The sequence below is a fragment of the Adiantum capillus-veneris genome, chromosome 10 (genome assembly GCF_014529385.1).
Source record: "Adiantum capillus-veneris isolate H3 chromosome 10, ASM1452938v2, whole genome shotgun sequence".
Taxonomy (NCBI): Eukaryota; Viridiplantae; Streptophyta; class Polypodiopsida; order Polypodiales; family Pteridaceae; genus Adiantum; species Adiantum capillus-veneris.
Genome location: NC_140940.1, coordinates 86,868,840 through 86,896,206, shown reverse-complemented (window position 1 = coordinate 86,896,206; position 27,367 = coordinate 86,868,840). Strand labels below are relative to the sequence as shown.

The 27,367-nt window shown below is 45.6% G+C and overlaps 1 protein-coding gene across 2 annotated transcripts in view; it reads left to right on the top strand.

Moving 5' to 3' along the window:
* The first annotated feature begins 1,598 nt into the window (after positions 1 to 1,598).
* LOC147449191 (uncharacterized) overlaps positions 1,599 to 27,367 on the top strand; it is an 84,982-nt gene continuing 59,213 nt past the window's right edge. For both annotated transcript variants that reach the window (XM_086521733.1, XM_086521732.1), the window contains exon 1: positions 1,599 to 1,788. In XM_086521733.1, coding sequence (XP_086377859.1) covers positions 1,780 to 1,788 — 9 coding nt within the window. In that variant the 5' untranslated portion in view covers positions 1,599 to 1,779. The remainder of the gene's footprint in view (positions 1,789 to 27,367) is intronic.

Sequence of the window (27,367 nt, the reverse complement as noted above, 5' to 3'; positions counted from 1 at the left end):
TTAGAAGATAAAAATTATTGAAAAATAATTATTTAAAGGGAATTTAGAAAGAGATTGTAACGTAATACTTAACAAAATCGTATATATTCTCTAAATAAAGGGCATTGATGTAACTATATGCTTTATACATCCTAATTACATATATTTAGATTATTTATTAAGCGCATACTGATTTTGTCTAGCCTGCACCTAGCCCAAGGGGAGTTGATGCATCAAACTCAACTCTATGGAGAGGCGAACAACCCAACACGCGATAATAACTGGTATAGATGGAGGAAAATAAGTAAAGGTGGAAGTCAAACAACTTACAAAAGCACAATAATTTCTTGATGAACTTCCTATTTGGGATGTCATCTTTTTTATTACAGCTGAATAGCCCAGTAGGGAAAGGGGGTGAGGGATCTATTTCTCTCTCTAGACATTATCACTCTGTAGACTCTCTAGAGAGAGGGGGAGAGACTATGTCTCTCTCTCTCTCTCTCTCTCTCTCTCTCTCTCTCTCTCTCTCTCTCTCTCTCTCTCTCACACACACACACACACACACACACACACACACAGATTTCTTTTCTCCCTCGTTTGGAGAACGGGTTACATACTAGTTCCTTTTAATCATTCACGCATGTTGAAAATGTCAATAGCTAACTATATAGCATTATAAATCTCACAACGATGACTTTAAAGGAGGTCATATTGCAAATTTATGAAATAAACTCCAAAACCAACACACCTTTTTGGAGCAGTTTTAAGTTGAAAGATCATTTGCAAACACAAAGTTAACATCAAATCCATATGCCAAAAAAATGCCAATTTTTTTAAAACTTTTAACAAAACTTCTCTGGATATAGAACACTTCAAAAATAAATTTGCATGTCCTCCAAGAATTCTAGACGGTTGCTTGGTTATTAGGACATAAAAGTATCCAACTTGACCTTAAAAGTGAAGGCCGAGAAAATGGTTTCGTAATTATATTATGCTTTTAATAAAGGGGAAATTACCAAAATACCCCTCTAATTTGTGGAAATTCCCAAAATACCCTTTTATCTATTTTGGTAGATTATTCAAGCTTATCAGTTCTTTATTCTTTTCTAGCAATCAAGATCCGTTTTTGAGTGCTTAGCATGTAATTTGTCACAAACTACCTCGCAAAAAAGGGCAATTATATCTAAAAATAATGAAGCAATTCATCTCCAAAGCCTACATAACCTACTCAAATTCTAGTTTTAGTATCTTGTATTGATAGACAATCAATCTTCTTATGAAAGGTATAAATTTTTTAATCTTTGGAAAAATATAATGTCACAACCATGGGTATTTTGGGAATTTTGGAAAATTTGAGGGGCATTTTGGGAAATTATGACAAAATATCGGGGGTATTTTGGGAATTTTTGAAATTTGAGGGGTATTCTGGGAATTTCCACAAATTCGAGGGGCATTTTGGTAATTTTCCCTTTAATAAATGTGAGTCAATGAGGTAACGTGCAATTTCATGGGCCTATGCAAGCTCGTGAAAACCACCTTGACGCGATACATTTTGTCGTGCGCTGACTGCCCATAGCGCTCTCTCTCTCTCTCTCTCTCTCTCTCTCTCTCCCCCCCCCCCCCCCCCCCCCCCCAAAACACACACACACACACACACAAAAGACCCGAACACGAACACACACACACACACACACACACACACACACACACACACACACACACAAGTACGAGCTTAAGGGTTCGACAATGGCTTAATCCTCCATTTCTGCTGCCTGCTCATCAAAGATCCCTTCACTCGGTATGACTTCGGTAAGCACACCATCCTCTTCTGCATTAATGTTCGTTTTGAAGATGATGCTGTTTTTACTGAGTTTGTGTGGGATGGATGCCCTTGAATGCATACCATGTATATATGCATCGAGTTACAACATTTTATGCATATACTTTTGAATCCAAATACACCACCCCCATCCGGCCCCAGCGGTATTGCATCAATAAAGAGATTGAGTGAGTTGCCAATAAACTTTGCTAGCCATCACTCACTTCAATACCTAAATTCAGATGAAGGCATATTTAAGCATGTTAGATCTATGACAAAGTGACAAGGAAGTGCATAAAGAGCCAGATCTTCCATGTCTACGACCGTGTGGAGAAGGAGAGCTTGTACTTTGTGGAAGCAATATAAAGAAATACCAAACGGCCAGATTATGGATAGAATGTGTTCCAAAAGCTCATTGTCTAGGAAAGTTTGGATGTGATGTGGTCACAATTCCCGAATGTGGATTCTTGGATGTAGTGTGGTCTACAATTCAATTTCTTGTGAGGCAACCGGTGCTCAAGCTGGCAATCTTTTTTAGGTGACAATTGATAATTGCAAACCAAGGTGTATCCAGTAGTTGACAGCTTCTGGGTGTCCATAGTAGCTTCTTTGTCGACTAGGTCTTCCCACATATGTTCACTATGAGCTGTAGAGAGGGTGTTAGATTGAATGGTCCAGTATGATCCCAATATTAATTTTGGCTTTAGGTATTTATTTTACTTGTCAAATTTCTGGGTAGGGTAATCTGTTGAGGGGGGTACTTAAGGCCCCCAAGCTAGTATATAAGAAATGCCCAAGCTCCCATTGTGTAATCACTAATTCGTTTCCCAATTGATTGGTTTAGCAGTCTCTCTCTCTCTCTCTCTCTCTCTCTCTCTCTCTCTCTCTCTCTCGTATATTCTCCCCTTCGCATTGTACGCTTCAGCTTTGTTGACTTTGACAGAGCTGTCTACTACACCTTGGATTTGCCACTGTTGTCCTTTGTCAAGCTTTTGCCTTTGCCTTTGGATATCCCAAGAAAAGTGACGACGGTTTCCATAGTTGTAACGGCACTCGTGGAAGGGAAGCTAAACTCTAAAGAACAGATAAAGGTTGGCTGAGTGGCCTAAAAAGATTAAGGGACTTTTAAGTGCTTTTTAAATCCTAGTTCCCTACAGCTTGAAGAATTTATGGAGCACCCGTCGAGGGGCCTAAAACCTAAAATACAAAAGCTTGAACTTTGGGGCCAATTTTCGTAAATCGCGTTGGCCATGCTGACGTGGCAATCGTACGGAATCCTGTGATTTTCACTGTTGTGATGTCGTGGCAGGTTGTACGGACTTTTGCGATTCACGCTGCTGGCAACTTTTGGGAGGAGATGCTTTTGGGTGAAGTGCTTTTTGTTAGAGTTACACCACCGTTGCTTCGCCATTTTGTATGGCTGGTGATTGTCCCGGGTTGGCCACTCATCGCACATCATGTAGATTGCATGGGCGGACACTTTTAGCACATGTCCGGCCGGTCATTTTCTAAGTTTAGCTGGGTGCACACATTTTTAGCCATTTTTTGGGCTTTTATGTTTTTTGCACGAGTTACACATTTTGCTTTACCTCAACTTAAGATTCTATAAATAAAATGCTTAGGGTCTTGTAGTCATTCAGATTGTGTATTGAGAGCATCATTTGCAGAGCACTTGTCTTTTCTCTCCCTCCCTCCCTCTTAACGTTTTTGGCGCGCGTGGCTCACACTCTTTCCGCTGCTCACTCTCACATGGTTTCAGTCGCCAAACCAGAAGAATTTGCATCGATCTCTTTCTCAAGACCTAGCGCTAGCAAAATTGCAACTTTTCATCACGAGAACTTGCAGATTTCAGCCTAGCTCTTCTAGACCAGCAGCGTTTTTGCAAAATCCAGCGTTTTTTTGAAGATTTGCCTAAGGTTTTTGCATTTGGCTGGCCTTGATCTGCATCCCTCTAGTGGCGCTTCCCTCCTGCAACAGAATCGCACAAAACCAGCAGTGAACATCTGCTAGCGATTTTGGATAGATCTGCGTTTTGCAGATCTTGCTATGTTTTTCCGTGCTTTGTTGGCATTTTTTGGTGATTTGCGACGTTTTTCACAAAACGCTGATCTTGTGCACCTAAGGGAACGGCCAAGGAACACCAAGGAGTCTTCTACACTGCCTGGAACTTGCAGATCTACACCTTGGACAGGTATCTATACCCAATCGGCACCATTTTCGGTACTTATTACTTGCTGTTTTTTCTCTATTTTCAGCCCCTCGATGGCTGAAAAGTGCGAGAACCCTCTTCTCTGACACTTTGCAACGCTCCCGCATCGACCGGTGGCATACAGGCACGTTGAAATCTCTATTACAACAGCGTTTTCAGTACCCTTTGCAGCGTTTTTTTGGGCGGACAGCACGCTAAATTTTTACCTTTTGTGCGGTTGATTCATCCCTTGCTCGTCAGGACACCATCCGGTCAGTTATCTTGGACTGTTATAGCCTTGGGAACGGTACCTTCATCCACCACTTGCGATCTTATCGATCTTTCTTTGGGACTTCTCTCTGAGCACGCGACATGTTGACTCCGAAGCATTAGGGAAAACAACAACGGTCCCAGAAGGGGGCCACTACGTCTTCTGTGACTACGGCCACTTCCACTTTTGCGACTACGTCGGCATCTGCCAATGCTACATCCAACAACTATTCCCTCATCCAGTTTGCTGAGGAGAAGAAGTTGGATTTACACAACTATTCTGTGTGGAGGACACGAGTCCGCACAATTATTGCCTACCATTGACTCTAGGAATGGTTGAATGATTTCACCCATTCGACTTCTCAACCTTCCCTTTCCACCGCTACTCAGACTCAGATCGACGAGTGGGTGGATCGGGACATACGAGTCTTCACCTTTCTTATGATGAACCTCTTAGACCGCATCACGAAGGAAGTTTCCAAAGAGGAGCATGCACATCCATTGTGGAGACGGATTCTTGACCAGTTTGAGGAGATCTCGTTTGCAAGACAGATCACACTTGAACGGGAGTTGTACAAGTTACAACCTCCAGTTCAAGGATTTCAACTCACTTGATGGGTTGACCCGCCGCATGCGGGAACTCTAGGACAATCTTGTCTCTACGGGAGGCGACATCACCTCGGCACGCATGACTGGCCTCTTACTATTCAAGCTTCCCCCACGCTTTGATCCCTATTTTCAGAGTTTGCTCACATTTGGACGTACCTCTTTTCCCACTTGGGACGAGATTTTCCCTTCCCTTAGACAGATTGAGGGGCACTCCGCATTCCGAGCCGGAGGTGCTGTGGATGCAAAAGGAGCTTTGATAGCTCAAGCAGGTAACAAGAAAGGTAAAGGTAAGAAGAAGAAGAAGTACAAGGACATCGAATGTTACCATTGCCACAAGAAAGGGCACATAGAATCAGAATGTAGAAAGAAGAAGCGAGACGAGGCCAACAGGGAGAAACAAACAGCCTCGACTGCAGTTGTAGCCTCTCACGAGACGGCGGGGACCCCTTGTTGCGACGACGACCACGCTCTTGCTACATCGCAGTCAGGTACTTACTTGGGTTGTTGACAGTGGAGCCATCACTCACATGACTCCCCAATAGTCATGGTTTAGCTCTCTCAGGGAGACTCATGGACAGACCGTCACTATGGGTGACAACCATGAGATTCCAGTGTCTGGCACATGCCAGATTACCCTCTTTCGTTCTACCTCAGACCCGAAGTTGAGTTCAGTGAAGGCGCTTTACGTTCCAGACATGGCCTTCAACCTCCTCTCTGTGTCGAGTTTGGACTCTTAGGAGCTGATTTATACTTTGGGAGTGGCATAGTCACTATAACCGGCCCGTACAACGTAGAGGGCGGTACTATTTCAATTACCTGTTAACTTTACACAGAGCACTGAGAAGGGAAGAGAACACAGTTGCGTCCAGCGACTAGAATGTCACTGCGCACACGAGACCGACACCCTGTAGGCCCCAAGGACTGGCGCCCCTTTCGGTATTTCTTTATTCAAATTAAGGTAGACGATCCGACCACTCAGCACAAGCTTTCACAAAGCTGTCCAAACCTGGCGAGGGCTGAAAACGCAGGTTTTCGACCGGATTTCGACAGCATAACGGCGCAAAAACCCTTGTAGGTCAAAAACACCAGTCTAGGACGGATTCCCTTGATATCTGGAAGCTTTCTGGTGAGCTGTCACAGAAATTCAGTGGGCTGTAATTCTCTGTTTTTCACTGCCGGGAGCCCAAAAGCCTGTACACGCATCCCAAGGCTCTCACGAGGCTCCCCCGATGTTCCCTTGCAGTTTAGGTGCGAAACCCTAAACCTGCAGAAAAACACAGCAGGCTGTAATTCCCTGTTTCGGATCGTTTTTAGCGGAGCGAACACGCCTACGCGTGTCCCAAGGGCTCCCGCACGCAATGGGACAGTTCCCCTGTGAATTGGACGAGTTTTCATGCGAGAAAACTCTCCAAACTCGCAATCTTTCGTGATGGAACTGTGCGTACCTATGGGGGATTAGCAATTAGCTAATCCGGTTCCTGTTCAGAAGGCTCTTGCCTTGGCAAACGCGCATACACCACGGGAACTGTACATAGGTCAAATGAGAAGCCCACTAGTGGGGCATAACATACTGTACGTAGGGGAGAAAGAGAGCAGTATGTAGCGTGCGGGGCATCACTCCCGTCACCATACTGTGCATAGAGGGCAAGGTAAGCATTCCATAGCTTCTGTACCTGCTACAATCCACCTGAGGCTGAAAATGGTGCCCCCTTTGTTGATATGCAGCTCGTTTTGGCCTCCCAGAGTGGCAGAATCGCTCACAGGTTGACACGTCGCCCAGTTTCCGAGTTTGGGCTTTCCCTGCTAAAAATATCTCAACTGGTGCGTCAGTTGACTTGGCAGCAGAGCAATAAAATGTTCCCCTTGTCATTCCAGAGCTAATGACGCGAACACATTTTCCGGTCAAAAATAGCAGTTTCCTAAATTTTAGGAGATGCTTCCATGGCGTCCCTATCGGTCTCATGACCATCATTGAAGACTACCATTTGACCAACATCTACAATGTGGGTTAATGTACTGGCCCCTTTCAACTTATAAAGTTGCAGTGACTTGACGAGTGGCCCAAATTCCAGTTTGGCGCACACGAGCTTCTATACTCATCAGAATTCAGTGCTAACTGGCCCGGGCAGTCCCTGTCTGACCGACCTAGATCCCCGATGTGAGAAACCCATTTGGCTGCAGCCGTTTCACACTGGCCATGCAATGTCCACTTGCACCTTTTCAAGGGTTTTGGGACAAACAAGTAAAAATAAAATAAATATATCTAATACTTATTTACGGAAGGCAACAGGAAAAATATACCTCCTGGTGACACACCCCACCCTTGAAATACTGCAAGCGACCTCGCTTGCATGCCAATACTACATGCAGATATCTCCTGATATCACATATATTCTATGATGGGAAATCCAAGATATACATGCTTCCGGAAATGTAGCGTTGGACAATTAAACAATCCCACCAACCTGGCTACGACACATATATCAAGCATAGAAGTCTTTCTAGTGTACTCTTGAGCACAAACTTCTCTAGCTAAATTTTGTATGGAAAGAGTAGATACAATTGCTTAACTACTCTCTTGAGCATCATGAACCATGCTCTTGCCTTGCTCCAAAAAGGCTGCATCAAGTCACTGTGGGTTCCATTTGAAAGGCTTCAAGATACAATTGCAATAGCTGAGGTGAATCAAGCAATTCAGACTCTTCCATCCATTTGGCATCTAATGATGGATAGTTCTTGAACTTCACCAAATAGCGTCTTGCAACCTTTCCTCTAACCTTTCTTTCTTTATGTGCCAATATCTGTTCAGGAACAAGGATTTCATCCAATTCTTCCACTTCGGCTTGTTCTTCATCAAGCATATTCTCTGGCACATCACCAACAAAGGGCCTTAGAAGGCTGACATGAAAAGCATTATGTATTTTCCAGCCTTCTGGTAGCTTTAACCTGTAAGCTACATCGCTGATCTTTTCTGAAATCTGAAAAGGACCATAATATCGCATACTGAGCTTAGGAAACAAGCGTTCCTTGCCTTTCCTTTTCCTTAACCTGGCCTTTTCAAAGCGCAAAAGTACCCAATCACCAAGTGAAAATACAAGTTCACGACGGTGACGATCAACAACTTTCTTTTGCTTAGCCTGAGTCTTCTCAAGAGCAATCTTTATCTTCCTGTATGTTTCATCCATATCTTGCACATACTTGTCTGCCTCAAATATCTTGTCCTTAGTCTGCAAAATGGGTGGGACTTTCTTTCCTCCTTCCACTATCTCAAATGGTGCCTTACCTGTTGATGTATGCACAGTGTTATTGTAAGCATATTCAACCAATGGGAGATGGTGTTCCCAAGTTGCCTTGTGCTCTGAGACATAACATTTGAGTAGGTCCAAGACAGTAGAATTTGCCTCTTCTGACTGTCCATCAGTTTGCGGATGAAACGAAGAAGAGAACTTGAGCGTAGTGCCCATGTTCTCAAACAATGCCTTCCAGAAAAGACTCGTCATACGTGGATCCCTGTCACTGACAATTGACTGAGGTATCCCATGATATTTAAAGATATTGCTCATGAATATCTTGACCATGTGTTCTTGCTTTATCTTCTTCCTAACAGGAATGAAATGGGCCTGCTTACTGAACCTACAAATGATAGTCCAAATCCCATCATTTCCTGTTTGCGTCCTTGGAAGATCAAAGATAAAGTCCATTGCTATACTTTCCCATGGCCTATCAGGGATCGGCAATGGCTGCAACAATCCCGGTTGCTTTTGTCTGTCAAATTTGACTTTTTGGCATACTAAGCATGATCTTACAAATGTGTCAACATCTTGACGCAAAGCTGGCCAATAGAAGAATGCCTCAACCCCTTTCACTGTCGCATCAATTCCACGATGCCCAGCATAAGGTGGAGCATGACTTTCCATCAAAATCTTTGGCCGTAACTGTTTAGTAACGCATAACTTTCCATTCATCATGAGAAAGTCATTCTTAAGCATATAGTGCTCATGATGTCGCCCATCAACAAGCTGGTCATAGATCCTTGCAAAATCTAAATCTTCAGCATATTGTGTCTTCATTTCGTCTAGTTCACAATGGTACGGAATTGACACTGCTGAAATTTGGGGCTTTCGTGACAACGCATCAGCCACCACGTTCTTTTTCCCTTGCACATGCACAATCTGAAAATGGAACATTGACAAGATGTTTGCCCATCGCATGTGCTTCTCAAACAACTTCGTCTGTGTAAGAAAATATCGCAAGGTTTGATGATCCGTTTGGACAACAAAATCAGCCCCTAGCAAATAGTGTTTCCAACTAGTGAGAGCATGAATTACTGCCAGCAATTCTTTCTCATAGACTTGCAAGTTCCTTTCAGTCTTCAAAAGAATTCTGCTCTCATATGCGACTACTCGGCCATTCTGCATTAAAACTGCACCAAGACTATGGCCACACGCATCACATTGAACCACAAAAGGTTTAGAAAGATCTGGCAAAATAATTACCGGATCTGAAGTCAGCTTCTCTTTCAAGTGTTTGAACGCTAAAATTTCCTTGGCTGTCCACTTGAAAGTAACTCCTTTTCCTTGCAGTGCATGGAGTGGAGAAGCAATCTCAGCAAAATTTCGGATGAACCTCCTGTAATAGGAACATAAGCCTAGAAAGCTTCGAATGTCATGTACGGACTTCAAGTGCGTACCCCATCCTTTGAAACAATGTGCCCAAGGAAGTGAATTTCTTGCAAAAAGAACTCACTTTTCTTCGCATTGATGAGTAGCCTATTCTTGCGTAGCTCATTGAAAACTGCGGTCAAGTGATCCCTATGCTCCTCTTCAGACTTTGAGTAGACAATCATGTCATCAAAGAAGGTACCCACGAAGTTTCTATGTGGTCTAAAAATTCTGTCCATCATTCTATTAAATTTGGCAGGAGCATTTGTGAGACCAAATGGCATGACAAGAAACTCATAGAGACCAAATGTTGTCCTGAACGCAGTCTTATGGACATCTTCCGGTCTAATGCGTATCTGATGAAACCCGCTCTTTAGGTTTATTCTTGTAAACAATGACGCTCCCTCAAGCCGATCAAGAATGTCGTCTATCCTCGGTATGGGGAACCTGTTCTTGATGGTATTCTTATTCAAGGCGCGACAGTCAATGCACATGCGCCATGAACCATCCTTCTTCTGCACTAAGAGTACAAGCGAACAAAAAGGGGATGAACTGGGCTGAATCAGCCCCTTCTCTAAAAGCTCGTTGACCTGACTCATAATCTCTTTCTGCTGGGCTGCACTAACCCTGTATGGTGGTCTATTCGGTGGACTAGAACCTGGCACAAGATCTATAGTATGATCCTCATGTCTCTCAGGAGGTAACTCCCCTGGCAAAGAGTCCGAAAAACAATCACTGAAACCACTCAAAAAAGTTGACCTGTCTTTATCTGAGGTAGACAAATTAGATACAACTTGAGGTACTTCTTTTGCAAAGATCAAGTACGCAGAAAGATGATTCTTTATTACAGATGAAATAGCAGAAGCAGAAACAACTGGAACAGACTCGCCTTTAAGCTTTACATCAAGGACATGAGTCTTTCCTCTATGTACAAGGGTAATCTTTTTGTTGTAAGTATCCACCATAGCATGCAACCTGTAACACCATGGGATACCCAATAACACATCACAGCCCTCAAGCGGCATAATATGAAATTCTTCCGCATCCACATAGCTCTGAATGTGCAGACGAAGCTTTCCCAGAATGGGAGTAACAGGCTCTGAATGTCCTGGGCATGCCAAACCTGCTTCCCCTGTCATACCCATCTCCTCTGCACGAATGCCCAACTTTGATGCCAATTCTGGTGATATGAAATTTGCATGGGCTCCTGGATCAAAGAAAACCAGCACTGTCTGGTCTCTAACTTTGCCCCAAGCTCTGCACAGCTCCGTGGCATCTGTGTTTGGCTGATCTCCAACCAAATCTGGAACAAGTCTTGCACTCGGCTTTGGCTTCTTCCCTTTATGGTCTACCTTGTCATCCTTATCCTGTGACTTCTTCTGTGGGCAGTCATTTGCAAAGTGTCCTTCCTGTTCACAAATGTAGCATTTCTTGGCCTCCCTAAGAGCTTTCCTTTCTTGAAAAGTTTTGCCAGAAAAATGCCTTTTTTGTCCTTGTCCTCGTTCCGAAGAAGATTTAGACTGCTTCTTGGACGTATCAGCTTCTTGAGTGGAGGGCTTCTTTGCAGGAGACTCAGAAGGCTTTGCTGCAACATTGCCCTTGGCTGAAAACTGTTTGCCCTGGGCCCCTTTCTTGTGGCTATTAAATCCATCGGAATCTCCCTTCGACAGATTGCTGGCCACTCTTGCATTCTCTATCAATTGAAACATATTCATGACAGTAGTCTTTGTGCAGTAGTCCCTAATTTTCTTGGGCAATCCGCAACAGTACTTCTCAATTTGTTCTGACAAAGGCACAAACCTGTAAGAGGTGACTGGCAACAGTGCGGCCCAAAACCGTTTATTGTACTCTTCCAGATCCGCACACTGTTTAGCATTCAACTCGTGCCATTCCGTCATTACATCCACTTCAAAAGTGTTTGTCAACCATGCAGGCGCAAAAAGTCGTTTGAATTGGATCCACGTTGTTGGGGCTTGACCCTGGTTCAACAATGCGGTCCACCATTGGAGCGCATTCCCTTTCAAGAAAGTGGCAGCCTTGCGTATCTTTGAAGATTCCGTGAAGTTTCCTCCAGCATAAGCTGCATCGAACTGCTGTATGAAGGTCAAAGCCTTTAATTGGTCCTCAGTTCCTCTGAAAGTTTCAAACTTCACTCCCTGTCCACCTTCCTTGTAATCCTTAGGCTGACTCAAAGGAGCCACATTATCATAAACAGGTGCCTGTAGCAGTGGTGCTCCATGAGTGTTCATTCCAGCACTCGCATCAACTGTTTTCCCTGTCATATCTGCATTTTGTATGTATGGCTGCGAAAAACCAGCCATACCAAATTGTGTTCCAGGCACTCGAAACTGGCCATAGGCACCTTGAAAAGCAGGTTGGACACCCATGTTTGCGTACATAGGGTTACCCATGCCTGTTTGCATTGTCCCGAACACATTCCCTGGCATATAACTTGTGGAAGGTCCAGCCATAGCTTGAAACACTGAACCACCTCCAAAATAACCAGGATAAGTATTAGGTAATGGAAGGGTTTGACGCATAGCGTGTTCATTACTCCCTTGACCATTCACAATGTCAAATTCTTGACAGCAGACTGTAATTCCCTGTTTCAGATCGTTTTTAGCGGAGCGAACACGCCTACGCGTGTCCTAAGGGCTCCCGCACGCAATGGGACAGTTCCCCTGTGAATTGGACGAGTTTTCATGCGAGAAAACTCTCCAAACTCGCAATCTTTCGTGATGGAACTGTGCGTACCTATGGGGGATTAGCAATTAGCTAATCCGGTTCCTGTTCAGAAGGCTCTTGCCTTGGCAAACGCGCATACACCCCCAGAACTGTACATAGGTCAAATGAGAAGCCCACTAGTGGGGCATAACATACTGTACGTAGGGGAGAAAGAGAGCAGTATGTAGCGTGCGGGGCATCACTCCCGTCACCATACTGTGCATAGAGGGCAAGGTAAGTATTCCATAGCTTCCGTACCTGCTACAATCCACCTGAGGCTGAAAATGGCGCCCCCTTTGTTGATATGCAGCTCGTTTTTGCCTCCCAGAGTGGCAGAATCGCTCACAGGTTGACACGTCGCCCAGTTTCCGAGTTTGGGCTTTCCTTGCTAAAAATATCTCAACTGGTGCGTTAGTTGACTTGGCAGCAGAGCAATAAAATGTTCCCCTTGTCATTCCAGAGCTAATGACGCGAACACATTTTCCGGTCAAAAATAGCAGTTCCCTAAATTTTAGGAGATGCTTCCATGGCGTCCCTATCGGTCTCCTGACCATCATTGAAGACTACCATTTGACCAACATCTACAATGTGGGTTAATGTACTGGTCCCTTTCAACTTATAAAGTTGCAGTGACTTGACGAGTGGCCCAAATTCCAGTTTGGCGCACACGAGCTTCCATACTCATCAGAATTCAGTGCTAACTGGCCCGGGTAGTCCCTGTCTGACCGACCTAGATTCCCGATGTGAGAAACCCATTTGGCTGCAGCCGTTTCACACTGGCCATGCAATGTCCACTTGCACCTTTTCAAGGGTTTTGGGACAAGCAAGTAAAAATAAAATAAATATATCTAATACTTATTTACGGAAGGCAACAGGAAAAATACACCTCCTGGTGACAGTCACCATTTCTGATTCTACGATAGGTACTATCCTTGCACGCAGTGAGCGCGATGGTTCCCTGTACCACCTCACTACTCTTCTGTCTAGGACCACGGAGTCTTCTTCTCTATGGCATGCACGATTTGGACATCTATGTTATCAGCAGCTTTAGGAGGTTGCTAGGACCTCTATGGTGGAGGGTTTACCAGCGATACGCTACTCATCAGGCGTATGTGAGGCTTGCCAAATGGGCAAGCAACACAGGGTTGCGTTTCCGAAGTAGGCCTCCAACAGAGCTTCGGCATCACTTACACTGGTTCACATCGATCTATGTAAGATCCCCAATTTTTGGGTCTCTTTTAAAAATAAGAAAAATAGCTTTCAATATCTATTTTTGTCAAATTTTGATTAAGATGCTTGATTGACAGTATTGAAAAGTTCTAAAGTAAAAAGCTAGGCCGTTTTCATGATCCAGTAGGTTAGACTGACGTTTGGTGCAGTTTTAGAAAAATCTGCTATTTTTAGCTTTTCATGATTTTTAGTGTTTTTTAGTGAAAAGCGAGTTCGTTTTCTTATTCCAGTGGACAAGGAGAACCTGTGGTTCAATTTTAGAAAATTTTGATTTTTATGCTCTTTTTAGCTTTTCGTGCTTTTTGGCGTTTTTGAAAAGCAATGTGCTTTTTAGGATGACGTAAACATAAAAATATTAATTTTAGTCTCCATCGGATTTAAAAATGATCACCCGAAGCAAAAACGAGACCAAACGGGATTTTTATGGGAATTATTTTATAAAAAGCGATACCGTAAATACGTCGGAGCAGTACGGGAATGTCATAATTATGCCGAGACATTACGGTGCGGCATAGTCTATCTAAGGTTCCATTAGTTGGCCGGATACTGTTAGATTGGCCAATTTTATTGTAAAAATTGAATGGTAAGGGGGAGAGTTGACCACCAAAAGCAAAGACATATTTTTAAGAAAGTCTCAAAAAGCATAGAGCTATTCCTAGCTGTGAAACTAGCGCTACCTGTAGCTTGAGGCACACTTCGGGTAGTTGTAGAAGTTATAAATTGGCATAGACACCTCAGTTTTCAGTGCCGTCTGTTGCATCTACTACTGCAAAGCTATACGTATCTATTTTACGGAGTGGTGTGCAAGCTCTTCATCACCATCTCCATAAGCTCTTCTCTCTCGTATACGAGAAGAAAAAGAAGAAGAAGAAGAAGGACATTCTCTCTTTACTTGCTAACTATCTCCTCTCTCGTTTCACGGTGTACGCGCTCTTCGGAAGCTCTCGTGGTGAATACCTCTACGTAGCTCTCATCACCGCTCTCTTGCGGCAAAGCAAGAAGCCTTTTGACAGCTCCTAATCGATTCTAAAGCACGGTGAGAAGCTCTAAACTCCATAGCCATCATCCTCTCTCTCTCTCAATGTCGTTTTTTTGAGTAGTCACCCTCTCGGTGATTGTTTTTTTATATACGAGTGCATGTATGAATGAACCGAGTACGTATGAAGTTGCCCCATGATTATTTCATTATGTTTAACACCCTGATTTATACACATGATGCGTTTCTGATCACGTGCGTGCATAAAAAGCGCTTTTTGTATCGCGTCATAGAAGCGGTAGGAACATTGTTTTGGCTGTAACTCACAAACCGTTATGAATGAGCCCGAATCCTTTATACCAGCGATGAAACACATCATTTAGAACTTGTCATGTGAAAATCACGCATGAGCTAAGAGATATGATCAAAAAACAACTTGCTTTCCACTGCACTTAGTCGAATTTTTTGACTCTAGGATCCTTGGAGAACCACTATATAGATTTACCGGATGGGCAAACCCACTTAACCAATTTAAAAGCTTGATAAAACTTGATGATAAATGTATTCAGGATTCCGTTATCATCTCGAGAATGCGAATTATTAATCGTTTCATAACTGGTTTTACTAACACGTGTAGGTGTCACCTAGGGGGAGTACCATATGATGTCGTGAGTTAATTGAGATGTTTATGTATGATTTATGGTTTGTTTTGGTAAGTTGATTTCAGTTATTAGATATCCATAAACTTATATAAGGGTATATGGTTAGACAACCCGAACCGCATAGGCAAATATGATTAAAGTGACTTTTTTTTTGTTATCGTTTGTTGTGTAAATACCATATGGGTAAAGTGATGTGACAGAGTGCTAGTCTATATTATGGAGGTGAGCTTGATGCATTGGTTTGAGGCCAAATACTTCTATTTGCATGTTATGCACGCTCCCGAAAATGTCAAAAAGTTGTTTTTTTGTATGTGAAGTTATGGTTTATAGTTGACCTAAAGGTCGGAGCTGTTTTGCATCATGTTTATGGTGATAGAATGTTATCATATGATATGTAAAGTTATGGATTGATGTGGATGCGTCATATACATAATTATGATTGCTTCCCACCTTTCTAGGTAAAAAATAAGGAGGTGAAGTGCAGATGTGATGCATCAACTTTGCATGGTTGGATGTTGTCAAAATTGGATTTTTATCTCATGATTAGTCGCTGGTCAGACTCTTTTTTATGCATGAAAGACTTACGTCTTAAGGGTCATATGTGTGTGGACTTCGATTAGTTGTAGGGGATATGTCAAACTCCAAGTGTGGGAGTTGGTTCATTGTGAATATGATTTGTGGTTAAGGGCTGAGATTCCCTCATGGATTATTGTTGTGATTTTATGGTGGAAGCCGATGTGGCTCATGGTTTGTTTTTCTAGATACGGTTGATCACCTACGTCGCTTAGCCTTAAACTAAAGGGTCGTTGACTTGGGGCTTTGTTGGATCGGGGGTGTTGCCTAGGTCTTCTTCTTTTTGTTAAGCTCATCTACATGGTTAGTGCGTCGGGGGTTGAATGACCTACATGGCTAACGCGTCGGAGATTTTGCCTTGGTTTTGTCTAAACACCGGGTGGTTGGCATCGTAGAGGGGTGGCGTTTAAACTGGTATGGTTGGTATTGATACCCTACCACCTACTGGTACTTGGGATCCTTTTAGAGCTCGGGTTCATGGAGGGAGGCGAAGCGGCCTCAGCTTATGTTTGGCTCAGGTAGGTGGGAGGTGTTCTGGCTCGCTCCCGGCGAAGTGAAATTCTCTCTGTTCGTAGTAGAGCGGATGTGGATGGGTGGACCGGTCAATCCCTACACAGGGTCCGGTGCTCTGCTAGTTATTTTGTCATAGGCTTTTTTTTGATGTTATGGTATATCCAGATTTTTATCATTGCATTAATACATGGTTGCCTGTTTTATTTAGATGGGCATTTAAAGATTCTCTGTTGTCATTCTCTCATGTCTCTGTGCACTCTACTTCACCCTCCACTATACTCTCTCTCTCTCTCTCTTTCTCTCTCTTCCCGGAATGCGGTGTATACATATATTGACCCTCCACAATGTTATATTTTTCTTGAGTACGCTTTATTCATAACACCCATTCAGGGGTAGTACTAGTCGCTAGGTACCTCTGGATGCAGTCCGGCTCATGGCCTAAACTCCATGCTTGGTCAGGCGCTAAGAACTCCCTCCCTATGCAAACGCTTCCGCAACTCCGATGTATATTGAAAATTGTATAAAGGTGTAAATTGTATATTTGTGCATAGACCCCCGGGGAGGGGTATCTCTCAATCTATGTGGCCCAATGAGCACTCCTTTATTTTTTGGCTCACAATTTTTGCTTGTGCTTGTGGATGATTTCAGCAGGTCCACTTGGGCTTGGTTCCTAAAGCTCAAGTCAGAGGCTTTCAATTTCGTTCGAAATTGGAAGACGATGGTTGAAAAGGAGAAGGACTTGCACGTCAAATATATTCGCTCAGACAGAGGGGGTGAGTTCACCTTGAAGGACTTTGCACAATGGTGCAAGTCAGAGGGCATCCAACGCCAGCTGACTACTCCTTACACTTCTTCTCAGAACGGAGTTGCTGAGCGGAAGAATCGGACTATCATGGAGATGGCTCGTGCGATGCTTGCTTCTTTGCCTCGTGTTTACTGGGCAGAGGCGTGCAACACAACGGTTATCGTCCAAAACCGTTCTCCTACCCATGATTTGCAGGACATGACTCCTTATCAGGCTTACTACGGGCGCAAGCCCTCGGTGTCACAAAATTTTGGGTGTCCGGCCTTTGTCCATGTGCCAAAGGAGAAGCGATAGAAGTTAGACTTTAAGGCGAAGAAACTCATCTTCCATGTTCCTGGGCTATTCACGAGAGTTTGACGGATACCGGCTTTACAATCCCGATGCCAAGACCACCACAGTTAGCCGTGATGTGACTTTCATGGAGCTCTTCAGCCAAAGTTACTTGGAACGGGAACGGGAACGGGAAACGGGAACGGGGGGCTCCGGAACGTATAGGCGGGGACCGGAACGGGAATGCCGGAACGGTCCACCAAAAAACGCTGAAATTAGCCTCAAAACAGCCTATAAGTTAGGAAACAACTATAAGCCAAGCTTCTAACACCTACTTGGACAATTAGAATCATGTTCAAGCATGTTTTAAGTTTTAACATGTCGCTTGTGCGCGATGCTCGTTAGTGGTTGCGGATGTAAATTCAATTTATTGGGGTTGTAGACACCTCATAACATACTAAGCGCATCACAAATAACATTATTTAGGAAGTGCAAAAATTGAAGAGCTCAATAGATAGAAAGACGGAGTAAAAACTTAAAAGACTATGACTATAAATTCAAGTGTGGCTTATAAGGCAAGCCAAGGCACTACAAAAAGGTAAGCACTGAGAAAAGATAAGAGTCGAGGCTCAAGAGTAAAGACTAGCCACTATGGACTCAAGAGCTCAATACATAGATGCCAAAATGCCATAATGGAAACATGTCAAGGGCCAAGGCTCAAGGACCAGTGGTAGAAGAGCCAGCCTGCCAATCTATAGTGGTGTCATGGAGATCATGGATGTCATCCCAATCCTCATCCTTAACAGGCTCGTCCGCATCATCCACTTCATGTAAAACCTATGTAGATCCACCCTCCCCAAGTATCTCCGCCTCTGCCTCCATATCCCACTGTAGAAAGGGATCTGATACTTTGGATGCCGACTTGCAAAGCATACGCAAGTTTACACTCACAAATACAAGATCATTTGCTTTCTCCACTGCAAGTCGGTTTCTCTTCCTGGATGCAACGTGGCTATAAACACTCCACAATTGCTCCAAGCAAGAGGAGCTAACCTCTTGGCTGAGGATGCGGATAGCTAGTCGCTGAAGCTTTGGCCCATCTGAGCCATAGTCCTGCCACCACAAAACTGAGGAGATCTTGGTGCGATCAACTTGGGCATCGGCAAGCCCAAATGATCCTTGCATATCCCTGTACATAGCAAGTTGATCCTTGATTTTGCGGCGCTCTTCTCGATCAGGGTGAAACATGGTCAAGATCTCGTTCCATTGCTTGGTCACCTCCCCATCATGCTCCTGTCCTGCACCTTGAAACTCTGGATCCAGCACAAAAGCCGCACCATGGAAAGGGGAAGCATAGGCGTCCCATCTGCTCTGACAAAGCAAGCTAATCTCCTCAAACCTATCTGCATCTGGCTCAAGTGTTTGGAGGGGCTCCACCATGCGATCCATGGCCTCATAAACCTTGCCAATGCAAGGTTGCATGCCATCAACTACTCGAAGCAAGTGGAGTACCGACTGTACCATTTGGTCTATAGTCTTCAGTGACTCCCAAAACTGGGGATCCTCTAACTTGCTTGCACATAAGATCCCTGCGAAGACTGAACCTGCGTAGGATGAGGAAGTGTACTCCGTACTGATGAGGGTCTGCCGCACTGCACTCTGACATTCGCATAGGCGATGAACCATTAGGTAGTTGTAGGCAAAGCGGGTCTCACAATACTTCAAGAGAACCTTGCCCCCTGACCGCTTCAAGAATGCAGCACGAAGGAGATTGTGATTGTTGATGAAGGACACTAGCTTGGACGCACTTGTAATGAGAGGCTCAATCCAAGGTAGGCGCCCTATATCCTTTGAAAGGTTGTTGAGACAATGTGCCATACAAAATGACACTTTGATGCGGGGATACATGCCCTCCAAAATGGCGTCGGCTGCCCTGTTTGATGCCTCCCAATCCGTGACAAGCTGCAACACCACCTCTGAGCCAATGATCTCTATGGCAGACGCCCACTCTCCAGCAAGCACATTGGCGGATTTCCCTGTTTCTGTGGCGTCATGTGAGTGGGCAAAGTACATCTTTCCCTTGCAATAAGCCACAAGCCCACTTTCCCTTGCAATAAGCCACAAGCCCATGAATGGATCTCCTCCTTGTGTCGCTCCATCTATCTGCAATGAGTGTCACTCCATACTTGGCCCATTGTCGCTTCATGTTTACGGCTGCCATCTCCACAATGGCCTTCTCTCTATCAAGAAGAGTAGTACGGAGGGTCTCTGAAGTGGGTGGCACGTAGCGTGGCCCGTAATCCCCAATCCTTGTGCACATTGCCTTGAAGTAGTCCGACCTATACAATGTACATGTCACAAAGGTCAAAAGAGAAGACAATGTAGATTGGAAAACAAACATACTAGTTATGGTCATGATATGAAAGAGCATTGAGAACTTGGAACTTACCGAGCCTTTATGAAAGGGATATGATCGTGATAAAAAAAGCGGGCAACGGCGGCATCCACATCCTCCTTCTTTTTGGGATCCCATGACGAATCTAGAGTTCGTTGACGATGGGTGGGATGAGAGGGAGTGCTCGTTTGAAATGATGATTGAGCCGTTGCACTACTACCTCCAACGGAAGCATGCGAATGAGTGGTAGAAGAAGGAAAAACCAAGTGATTGGGGTCAATGGCTTTCCGCTTGGGTCGATCATTTGCTTTGGCTCTTATGATGGCATCCTTGATCTCAAGCTCCTTCTTCTTCTCGGCCGTCACATTACTGCAAAGCTTCACTTGCTCCCCCACTATGTGAAGGAGATGTGCTCGAACCTTGCTTGTCCTGGATTTGCGTTGAAATCCACATAGTTTGCACGTCCATGATCTTGCACCGCCTTCTTTGCCCAAGACTTCGGAGTGCACCTCATCCCACCATGAAGGCTCATCCTTCTTTCCTCTCTTACCAACCGAGGGACCTTCATTTGATTCGAAAGCTTGTGCCATATTGATGGCGCTTGAGACTCGAGGCTTGAGGCTTGAAACTCAAGAGAGAGATGGAGGGATGGAGCTTGAAAGTTGAGAGAGGGATGGAGCTTGAGAGAGGGATTTGATGAAAGAAATTGGAATGGAGCTTGCAAGTTGCGAGAGGGATGAAGCTTCAACCTTGAGAGCTTGTGGCTTCGAGCTTGAGAGAGAGGGTGAGAGAGGCTTGAAGCTTCAAGCTTGAGAGAGGGTGTGAGAGAGTGGCTTCAAGCTTCAAGCTTGAGAGGGAGGGTGAGAGGGAGAGAGTGGCGCTTCAAGACTCAAGTAGCAATGCGGGAGAGTGAGGGGTATGAAATTGTGAGGGGTGTGGATTAGCTTTTATAGGAGAAAATAGTGAAGACACCCCCCCTCCCCCCCCCCCCCCCCCCTCCCCCCTCCACACACACACACACATCTCTAGTGTGAACCATCCCAAAAATGGGTGCTCCAAAAACTGCCGCTTGTTTTTGAAATTTATAAACTGCCGCACAGATTTGAATTTTAAAAACTGCCGCCAGACATTCCGGCCCGTTCTGTCCCGTTCCGCCCGGCTGGAATGCCGTTTTGCTGTTACGTTTCGGAACCGGAATGTCCGCCCGTTCCCGTAGCCGTTTCCTCGGCCGGCCTAGCTCGGAACGCCGTTACGGAACGAAATGCCCCCGTTCCGCCCGTTCCGTGTTACTGTGTCTTCAGCACACCTGTAGAGGAGACAACATCCAAGCCTATACCTTCCCTACCTTCTCCCCGTGCACCTCCTACACCTGATCCTATCCCTGTTCTGTTCCTGTTTACTCTACACCGCAGCCAGTTACTTCACCCGATTATGCCATGTCAGATTCCGATGCTGATGCGGATGATGGTTCTCCTTGGGTAGAGGCGATCCCACCTTGCAAGGAGAAGTTAGTTCCTGGTTGGCTCTACTCTACGATTTCTTCCTCTGGCGTCACGAAGTTACCAGACTTGCCAAACCCTGGACAACCTCGATGTTCTACGCGCCTCAAGGACAGGCAAGTCTATGATGGCGCAGAGTTCATGAACTTTGCACTCATGTCTCAGATTCAGGCTTCACCAGTTGAGTCTTCCTCGGTGGAGGAAGCACTCCAGCATGATTGCTGGAAGCGTGCCATGCAGACAGAGATGGACGCTATCGAGCAGAATAAAACGTGGACTTTGGTTCCCAGGCCCAACAAGCGAAAGGTAGTTTCTACGAAACGGATTTTCAAGACAAAGTACAAGGCCAATGGTTCCCTCGACAAACACAAGGCGAGACTTGTTGCTAGGGTTTCACACAGCGACCAGGCGTGGACTTTGACAAGACTTTTGCTCCCACTGCTTGCATGACTACCATACGCATAGTGTTTGCTCTCGCAGCCAACTTTGGTTGGTCTTTCTTCCAAATGGATGTCAAAGTGCGTTTCTGAATGCTATGGAGACGCGTTTCGAGATGACTGATCTTGGGCTTCTTCACTATTTTCTTGGTTTCAAGATTTTTCAAACACCAGACGGCATCTTCTTTTCTCAGCAAAAGTGTGCGAATGCTATCCTGGAGAGATTTCAGATGACAGGCTGCAGACCGATTGACACTCCTCTGAGCCCAGAGAGAACGCATCACTTTATGATCCTTCCCCACTGATTGACTTGGAGTTGTACAAGAATGTTGTTGGCTGTCTCGTATGGCTGACTTATTCCCGACCAGACATCTGTTACACAGTTTCTATCCTCAGTTCCTTCAACACCCGACCTTGTCAACGACATTGGCAGCGTGCCCAACGTACTTTGCGGTACACCAGCAGCACCTTGGACCATGGTGTGTTCTATGGTCGCTCCAAGGGTTGCACCTTACTTGGTGCGATTCAGATTGGGCAGGAAATCCAGGATACTTGGCGCTCTACTACAGGAGCAGTTTTCACACTCGGCTTGGGACCCATTTCATGGAGCAGTAAAACGGCAACCCATCGTTGCGCTATCTTCTACAAAAGCGGAGTACAGAGCAGCTTGCTATGTTGTTTGTGAGGCCATATGGCTACAGAGATTACTGGGAGAGTTGTGTTTTCCCCAGACTACTACAACTTGTCTTTTGTGCGACAGTAAGAGTTGCATTGCTATTGCGAGGAACCTTATCTTTCATGCTCGGACAAAGCGCATTGAGGTGCAGTACCACTATGTTCGGAGCGAGTTTTGGCTGGACATCTTCATTTGGAGTATGTTCTTACAATGGACAATGCAGCAGACATCTTCACGAAGGCTGTACCTCAGCGGACTTTGGCTTCTCACCTTCGACTCCTCTGTGTTGTCTCATCATCCGGTGCGGAGAGGGGGTGTTAGAGTTACACCATCGTTGCTTCGCCATTTTGTACGGCTAGTGATTGTCCCGGGTTGGCCACCCATCGCACATCATGTAGATTGCATGGGCGAACACTTTTAGCGTGTCCGGCCTGTCATTTTCTGAGCCTGCCTGGGTGCACACATTTTTAGCCATTTTTGGGCTTTTATGTTTTTTGCACCAGTTACACATTTTGCCCTTCCTCAACATAAGATTCTATAAATCGAATGCTTAGGGTCTTGTAGTCATTTAGATTGTGTATTGAGAGCATCATTTGCAGGGCACTTGTGTTCTCTCTCTCTCTCTCTCTCTCTCTCTCTCTCTCTCTCTCGTCGAATTTCACGGGCGCGCAGGAAGGGAAGGCAGCAGCGAGTGCGTGAAGGGTAGCGTGAGGGAAGCTCTCTCCGTGAGCAGGTCTCAGGGAAGGAGGGCAGCGAGCAGGCCCTCTCTCTCTCTCTGCAGCAGCGCGCGCAAGGTGAGCAATAACGCGCTGGATCCAGAGTCATTGGACATAGCAGTTCTATTATCCAAGGTTACACAGGCAGCATAGAAGGTTACACAGGCAGCATAGAAGGGAATTGACAACAGCGAGCAGCAGCGCAGGTAGGTCTCTCTCTCTCTCTCTCTCTCTCTCTCTCTCTCTCTCTCTCTCTCTCTCTCTCTCTTTGGGTATGCAGTAGAGTGATATGGATCGTTCGGACCCTGAGGGGCATCCTAACACCCCCCCGGTATCCCCTGTGAAGGGAACTAATCTGAACAATGCATTCAGTCCTGACATAAGAATGCCATTCAATAAGTATGTACGGAGAAGAGCGAGAGAGGTTGGCCAAACGCCTATCTCAGTCAAGAGATTGTCAAAGGCTGCCCGCACACGAGCTGCACCAGTGGACAAAGATGAGATGTATGCTTATGTGAAGGAGGAAATGGCAAAGGTTGAATCCCGAATACTGGAATGTATGACTGCATTTAAATCGGAGATTAGGGGAGAAATGCACACCCTTGGGATCTCTATGTATGCAAAATGGAAGGAGGAGATGCAAACATATGAAGGCAAATCACAGAAGGAGATGACAGCTCAACTCAAGGCTGAATTGGTCCCTCTTGAGGGAAAGATACACGCTTTCATGGCCAAGGACATGTTTAAATTGTTACAAGAGGGGTTGAAAGCTGAAGGCAAGGCCATGAAAGAGGCATGCAAGCAAGAGGTGTCCACAGTAATGGAAAATGAGATTAAAAAAAGCAAGGAGGCAATTGCAGCTGTGGAAGCAAGTGTGTCAAAAGTGCAAGAGAATGTTGAAAAAAAGGTACACACATGGGCTGAAATGGCGAAAGATGCGGTGGACAAAGAGGTGAAAGAATGCGCTCCTTGGATTGAGGTTGTCAAGAAAAACAAAGGCATGCCCTCTACTCAAACGGAAGTGATGAATGCTACACTTGAGGAGGAAGCCAAGCGCAAAGTTAGGCCCTCCGCGTTAGAGTGGTGGGATGGGAGGAGGCAAAGACCGCCAAGGAGGATGCCGCGGCTTTATGGAGCAAATTGGGAGTTGAGTCGTCATTAGTGCTGGATGCATGGCGGGTTGGGGATGTGCTAGACAAAAGGGGTCGTATCCTTATGCTGAAATTTGAGGACATTGGGAAAAAGAATGCATTCGTGGCCAAACGATCAGCATTGAAGGGTGAGAAAATCTACCTGGATGAGGATCTTACCCCCGCCCAAGTTGCACACCGTAAGGAATGTATGCCAAAGGTATTGGAAGCCCGAAAACAAGGAAAGTTTGCTGTTTATAGGGATGGACGGGTCATCATTGCCGAGCGAAAGGCTCGTTGACGGTTAGCCGCCCATGAGACATTGAGATGCACGGTGTGGAATTGCAACAGGTCACTCAGGTTAGATGCAGGATACTTTGAGGATACATTCAGGGAGGTGGACCTAGCTATCTATACAGAGACTCATCAGTGTGCAGGGAGAGAACTACCAAACGTCCGTGGTTATAGATGGGAATCCGTGTTCCGTCCGCAGCCCCGGACGCCTGGAGGTACTCGAGACTCGGGAGGGGTGGCAGTATTATATAGAGATGCCTTGCATGACAGAGTACATATTGTACATAGAGACCCTGAGGCACGCTACATGTGGATTCGAGTACGCAGGAGATGCAATAATAACTTGTACATTGCAGCATGCTATTTTCCACCGGCTCATTCGTGTTATGCTTCTCATGGGGAATCACCGTTTTTGCCGTTATATCAGGATATTGTGAGATTTGCTAGCATGGGGGACATACTTCTGGCAGGGGATTTCAATGCATGCACTTGCACGGAGCAGGCGGCAATGTATGATACTCAGGACGAGATGCTCCGCGAGTTGAACCCATGTGACTTGGATATGCATAGGATGGCACAGGATGCTGGGGATGTGATAGAGTACGGCATGCATTTTCTATCTTTAGGCAGTGCCCATGGGTTGCTTATCTATTATGGCCTTCCACGATGACCCGGATCGGATGCTCTTACATGTTGGAACCCCAAAGGGGGGTCGAGTACGGTAGACTACTTGATGGGATCACATGCACTGATTCCGGACATCAGAGATTTTACTATTTCAGGGCGTCCCCTGGCTTTGGCAGCAGATCATGCATATTTGAGCTTCACATTGATGGGTGGTGGTGATGCAGAGCTGCAGGGAGACCCATCCCCTAGACATCCACGTTATCAGTTTACTACGGCGACTACTGACATCTATGGGGCCACAATGCCGGATAGGCTGTATGTATTGGATCCACATCGCACACTGGATGAGCTCACCCAGGGTATGGCACATGTGTTACATGCATCAGCGGGATTGGCCTTCCCATGTACAGTGGAATCAATAGCTCCTCCCCTTTAAGTGCCACGGGGTCCCAAAGCATGGGATCAATGGTCCCAATTGAAAGGCGGGATGGCGATCGATCTGGATCGTTGATCGATTAAAATCTAAACTCGGGATCTCGAGTTTAGATTTCGAAAAACTAATCTCGGGAGGTCAGCCTAATCTCGGGACGCCTCGCTTTCCCAGCCAGGTTTTGAACCCTCGTCATCAGCTTGGGGGGCACACGCCTTGACCAACATGTCCGCGTGCGCCTCGTTGAAATAGATGTGATTTCACATCTATTTGAAGGTAAACTCGGGATCTCGACATAAAAACTAAACTCGGGATCCCGAGTTTAGTTTTTATGGATCCCACCATAAAAACTAAACTAGGGATCCCGAGTTTAGTTTTTACCCGTCGACGACCGAGATTTGCGCGTGCCTTTAATTTTGCACAAGAGCCATTGATCCAATGCTTTGGGACCCCGTGGCACTTAAAGGTGAGGTCAGCAGCCCCTCCGCGTTGCAGTGCTCCGTGCAACAGTTGGTATGATGATGAGTGCCGGGAGACCCGGAAGAGGCTTGAGAGAGAGGAGGCTTGTGGGGCATGTAGCCATAAGCATGCACAGACGATCTTCTGCCGTCTTATTCGGCGGAAGAAGAGGGCCTACCTGATACGCCTGGAGGACGAGAGATATATTAGTTGTTCTTGAGTCAGGACAGCAAGAGAGCATGGAGGATGTTTCAGGAGAGACAGCCGGGTACCCCCATTACAGCCCCAGAGGCATGGAGAGCGTATGCAGAGGCACTATATGATATCCCAGGACAGCCCCCCATTCCACAGCCAGGGGACATTAGACCGCACATGAGCGACTTCTTTACTGTACATATGGGAGCAGAGACCATCAGCAGATTACAACATGGGAGAGCCCAAGATCAGGATGGGTTAGTGGGTGAGCACTTCATCTATGCATGTAGGGAACTGGCCCCCCTTTTGGCTCACATGTTTAACAGGGCAGTTTGTGAGGGCTTTCCAGCCAGTTGGACGGCCAATACCATAGTCCCACTTTTCAAAAGTGGGGATCCGATGGTACATGGCAACTATAGGACCATTATGATTGGGCATTATCTGGCCAAGATTTATGGGTCTTTCGTAGAGAGAGCTCAGTGTTTGGGCAGAAAGACATGGCCACAGAGCTAGAGGACAGGTTGGTTTTCGGCGAGGGTTCTCCACTTTGGATCACATATTGACTCTTTGGGCATTGGTAGAGGAGCGGCGGGCAGAGGGAGACAGGAGGAGACTATATTGTTGCTTTGTGGACTTCCGCAAGGCATTTGATTTGTCCCGAGATTTTGTTTGATGTAGAGGCTACAGGATATAGGAGTTCCAGAGGCTATCCGATGGGGGATTTATGCATTGTATGAGTTGGTGACTGGGAGGGTGAGGGCCCCAGGTGGACTTTCAGATGCTATTGAAAGTACCATTGGGGTGAAACAGGGATGTCCACTGTCTCCCACTCTCTTTGGGATTTACATCGATGAGCTCTCAGAGTATGTGGATACATATGGTGATGCAGGATCCAGCCTGGTAGGGGTGATGATACCACTTCTTTCGTATGCAGACGATGTGTTATTGATTTTGGACTCTCCAGAGGGGCTATAGAGACAGTTGGATGCTCTCTAGATATTTTTTGCAGATAGGGACTTGACAGTGAACCTTGGGAAAACCAAGGTTATGGTGTTCAATACCACACAGGCATGGGTCAGTCGAGCAGAGCATCAGTTCACATTTAGAGGGGAGATGGTGGAGCAGGTACGGTCTTATGTATACTTAGGAGTGACTTTTACAGGCCCGCGCTTCTCATTGAAGCAAGCAGCAGATGCTAGGTTGGACAAGGGCTTTGCAGCTTTGGGGAGG